This window comes from Microtus oregoni, unplaced genomic scaffold (genome assembly GCF_018167655.1).
Source record: "Microtus oregoni isolate MIOR12 unplaced genomic scaffold, Mior012 000160F_ref0000428, whole genome shotgun sequence".
Taxonomy (NCBI): domain Eukaryota; kingdom Metazoa; phylum Chordata; class Mammalia; order Rodentia; family Cricetidae; genus Microtus; species Microtus oregoni.
Genome location: NW_024544815.1, coordinates 692,372 through 697,952, shown reverse-complemented (window position 1 = coordinate 697,952; position 5,581 = coordinate 692,372). Strand labels below are relative to the sequence as shown.

Below are 5,581 nucleotides of genomic sequence, written 5' to 3'. Positions count from 1 at the left end.
TTAAAATATATTTTTTTTCATGAAGCAATTTCTCTTGAGCAACTTTCTCATTGCCTCTTTTACGTCTTTGTTTCTCAAGCTGTAGATAATGGGATTCAGCATGGGAATCACAATGGTGTAAAATATTGACACTATCATGTCATGTTCAAGGGTGTAATTGGAACTTGGTCTCACATACATAAAGAGGATTGTCCCATGGAAAATGGACACTCCTGTTAGGTGAGCCCCACATGTAGAAAAAACTTTCCTCCTCCCTTCAGCTGAATTAATCTTCAGAATGGCAAACAGAATGAAACCATATGAGACTAGGATAATGAAGATGGTGACTAGCTCAATGGAGCCGGCACAGTAGAAGAGAAGAAGTTGATTTACGTGAGTGTCAGAACAAGAAATTGCGAGTAATGGAGGAATATCTCAGAAGACATGCCTAATCTCATTGGATCCACAAAAAGAAAGGCTAAAAGTAGCCACTGTGTGTATAGTAGCATGTAAAATTCCACCAGCATATGAAGCGATAATGAGTGTCACATAGACCCTGGGTGACATCCTTACTGTATACAGAAGTGGGTTGTAGATTGCCAGGTAGCGGTCATAAGCCATTGCTGCCAAAAGGAAACATTCTGTGGTTCCAAAGGTAACAAAAAGAAGCATCTGTGTTGCACATCCGACAAGTGAAATGTATTTAGTTTTTGAAAAAAAATTTACCAACATTTTGGGAGTCAGTACTGTAGAAAAGCAAGCATCCAACAATGACAAAACAGTTAGAAAATAGTACATGGGGGTGTGGAGCCGTGAATCCTCAATGACCAATGTAACCAATCCCAGATTTCCCATCAAAGTTACAAGGTATATTGCAAGAAATAATATAAATAAGAATAGTTTCATGTCAAAATCATCTGTGAATCCAAGGAGTATAAACACTGTGATTTCAGTCACATTGTTCATCTGAATTTTTTCTGCATTCTTATCTGATGGAGTCCTTGTCATTTCTGGTTTGACTTGCAGATTCTAAAAGCAACACCCTGTAAATTTTAAGTGAACAAAATCATGCACTCATGGTCATATTTTGAAATGACATTTGTCTTAATTGAGACAGTTATTAAATACAATGAGTCTGAGTAGATGCATTCCTTTGTTTAAATAAATTGAAGGAAGGTGATTTTTCTCTTATTGAATAAATTTATCAGGTTAAAAAATAGCCAGTGCAATTTTGTGAACTCCAATTGTCTCCACCATACAAACAGCTTCATCATTATATTTTATTAAAATTCAGAGAGCCTCGGTATAACCATATATGATTGATAGAGGGAATTTTCATAATATTCCTATTTTTGAAAGGTAATGACCTTTATATCATAGCAATGAGTTGAGATTAACTTACAAAATAAAATGAGAATCATTTAGTAACTATTCTCGGTTAACTAGAAGTGAAGTAGTGTGTATTCTCATTTCTGTAGTTTGTGCCACTTTTCTCACTGAAGCATCTGCACTGTTGTTTTCTTACACTTATTCCTCCCCTTAGCACAGGAGGCTCAGTGATGGACAGAGAATGAATGTTCTTTGAATGTTCCTTGCTATAGATTGTTGTTATCACAATTTATCCTGTCTTTCAAATTAATACTAATGTCAGATTTATTGGTTCATATGCTAATTATTATTAGTGAAAAGTCCTTGAAATACTTGTGTTAAAAATTAATTCACAGCCACATCGCAAAAAAAATATGGCTTTGATGGGTTTCTGAAACACTATGAATAATCATTTACTCAAGAAATACCAAGAGAATTTATTCACACATAGTAATTTGTTCTTGAGGTAAGAAAACCAAAATATATGGCACAAACATGTTGCTAGTGAAATGTTAATCACTCTTCTCTGAAGAGAATATGTCTGATGTTGGAATGAAGCTATTAAATCCCACATCATTTCCAACAAGACTTTCACATGAAGAATGACAATGCAGATCAGTGGTAGAATGTTTAGCCAGGAATCAGGAGCCCAGATTCAGTTCCTAGTACGATTTTCCTGGTAGAAAGAAGCTATACTACAGAGATATTTGTGTTTCTCAGTCTATCAATCTAGTAAAACAAGGGACCTCAAAGAACTGGTTCTTGGGAAAGGAAAATGTACCAGCTAAAGAGAGAACCTGTTACCATGAAATCAATCTCTTTCATCGCTAACAACCTGTCACAGTAGGATGAGCCTACAGCCCTAACAGTGATATAACCATAGCTTATGGAGACAACTTAGACATGACTGTACTTCTGGCTCTCTGTTCAAGTTATGCAGGACTCTGAGGAAGGTTGGAGGGAGGGGTCACAGCATCTCTTTGTTTTTCTTCCCAGTGTGGCCACAATGAATGCATTTCCTTTTCCGGGTTTTTTTTTTTGTTATTAATTTAGCTCTCTAGAATGGGTAGCTGAACTTGACTACTTTAGCTACATTCTGTGATACCAAATTTGGTAACACCAATTCTGAAAAAGGAAAGTCAAAAGGAACAATGACGAAATGTTCAGAATTTTTCTTTTAGCAAGACATACTCACCTACATTTATTTACTAGAAAAACTGTCTACTATTCATTCCAAATATATACTATTTAATTTAATACTAAACATACTGTATTTTGTCACACAGAGGCTTAAAAAGGAAAAGAAGAGAGTTAAAAAAGCAATTGAAATTTATTCCTGGCTTCTAAAGGAACTTCTTTTGTACAATATTTTTCTAATAACTTTTCTAATACATGTAATCAATAGATTTATAAGTGTAGGGTTATGAATGAAGAAATAAAGCACTAATTATTTCTCATCGATTGTCAGAGCTCTTAACTTTAAAATGTAAACAAAATTCTAATTTCATTGAATATTAAGAAAACTCATGCATTATACGTACTCATATATAAATAATTTTTAAATAAATATGCACATGTACACACACACACACACACACACACACACACATCTTTGAGCGGATCTGATCTGGCAACCAGGATCCCAGAGTTGGATCTGTTGGAGCTGGTTGTGCTTTAACTTGTGTTAGCATTATGAATTGAACTCTGTAATATCAGTAATCAATCTTAAAAATAAACACATCTCTCCAATCCCTGAATGCTTATATTAATAAAAGAACTTACATGATATCAATTAAATACATGTATTGGTTTGTGTGTTTGTGCATGCATGTGTGTATGTACATGCATGTGAGTGTTTTTAAAGAACATTCTAAAGAAGATCGCATTTATTCTTAATAATTTATACTTTTTAACACTATAGTTTTAAAAATGTGAATTTTATATTTTTGAGAATACAGAACAGTATGCATTAGGTGAATAAAAATACATGAAAATATAAACTATGTGTATGTTTTTTAAAAGTGTCCTTAGTTAAAAGGTGACTAATCGGTGGGAATCTCTATAAAGTACTCTTGGACATATTGATTGATATGAAGAGGAGAACTTTTTAATGTATCAGTCGTCTTTAATTTTTACTTTTCAGAGAAGTAACTATTATGAAATCTGCACTATGTAATATTGTAGCAAATATGTAATCCATTGTAAGGCAACAGAGGGAGGCATGACTGTAATAATTGAGGAGTTCAGGTACTTCTCCAATGAACTCCAAACACAAACACAAAAGTTTCTACCAAATATTTTAAAAAGCTAGAACGTGTGTATGTGTGTGTCTGTGTGTGTGACATTTTGAGAAATGGTTTGATGATGAAGATTTTAGAGAATTTTTTTTTACAAAATATGATGAATTAGAAAACAGAAAACACTGGGCATAAAAAAGACAGTATTCCTATGCTATTATGCAAGAGTGAGATAAGTCATGACAGCAGTTACTGTCACTAGGAAAAGACATGCAATATTCATTTTTTTTTTTATTTTCGAGATAGGGTTTCTCCGTAGCTTTTGGTTCCTGTCCTGGAACTAGCTCTTCTAGACCAGGCTGCCCTCGAACTCACAGAGATCCTCCTGCCTCTGTCTCCCGAGTGCTGAGATTAAAGGCGTGTGTCACCACCGCCCGGCGCAATATTCATTTTCATGTATATATTTAGGTAAAATCATGCTAAGGAAATGATTCATTAGGGTTTAATAGTTGAGAAAAACTTGACTGGCTTAGTTACAGAACCTGAGAAGGCCACACATTTTACAGCAAAGTCAGGAATCATGTCTATTTTTTCCATGACTACACTTAAACCTCTCATAACATAGGAATATTATTTCACTAGAAGCAGCATAAAATAAAACTTCCACAAATTTTAATTATTTTGCAACTGGACAAAAACTTCAAACTTGATTTAAGTCCTCAATTAATAGAAATAATATTAAAAATCTCACTGGCTAGAAACCAAAGATTGGTTTGTTGTTTCTCTAAATTATGCATATATCCTTTAATATCTTTCTCTTATTCTGCAATGCTTTCTCAAGTGTATCAAAGGAAATCTCTAACTTATATCTGTGCTAGCAATGTATATGGGACATCTTGCCTTCTGCTTGGCTACAGTTCCTTACTTTAGCCCTCTATCTATACTTCAAAGATAGCACACATACTTCAATTTTATATGAAGGGTCATGTCTTCAAAATGTTTAACATGCAATAGGGAATTGTTCTTCTTACCTTCAGATTGTAATTTCTCAGTCGAGGGAGGCAAGGTATAAACACTACATTATCCCTCCTTATACCAGGCCTTTGAGCTCCTCCAAAGTCCTCAGGGACTTCACTAGGAAGAACACATTGAAGGCATTAGGGACAGAACAGTACCCAAGTGTCATCATTGTTTCCCCCACAGCAAGCAAGTGAATAACATTCAAAAATAAAATTTCATTATAGAGGGATACAAATGCCTATAAGACTGCAAATTAGACATTGATACCAATTAACCCTCAATGCAAAGAGCATATGCTAAGAACAGAAAAAATAAATGTAATGATTTAAAACATAATTATAGCTCTGGTTCTGCATCATGCATGGACTCAATAACTTTAGAAATCCAACTTCCTCTCTGGAAAAAAAATATTTATCTCTCAATATCCTGTAAACATCTACAAAGATATTATATAAGTATGGTTTTATTTTATTTTTACTTAAAAATAAAATTTCCACCTCCTCCCCTCCTCCCATATCCCTCCAATTTCCCTCAGAGAGTCTGGTTTGATCATATGCTCCATCAATCCCAGTAAAGCTGGCTTTGGTGAGCTCTTATTGGATCAACCCCACCATCTCAGTGGGTGGCCGCACCCCTTGCAGTCCTGAATTTCTTGCTCATGTTCTTATGAGAGAATATATAACCTTTCAATAAAGATTATTAATTAAACATGTAAATTTAAAAATATATCTCTAAGTCATATGAGAAAGATTTTTTTTGTTTCCCTTTTATCTTGAATTTTTTTTAAGACTTGTCATCATTTTCTTCTTATTCTTGGCTTCTTAGGATCTGCCCTTCACCCATCCGCCACACAACTGCTTACAAATGTGAATCTTTCCATCTGTGTATTTTATTTATACAAGGGATATTATTTTAATGTTACTGAAGAAATATGAGCTACCTATTTTGGGTTAGTCATGAGAACAAAGGAACAGACA

General features: G+C 34.2%; 1 protein-coding gene across 1 annotated transcript; it reads right to left on the bottom strand.

Annotated features, from left to right (window-relative positions):
• On the bottom strand, positions 1–987 carry LOC121445114 (olfactory receptor 1102-like). The gene is given in 1 exon segment (XM_041647111.1): positions 1–987. A coding segment is annotated over 1 exon segment (987 nt).
• Between the last annotated feature and the right edge of the window lie 4,594 nt (positions 988–5,581).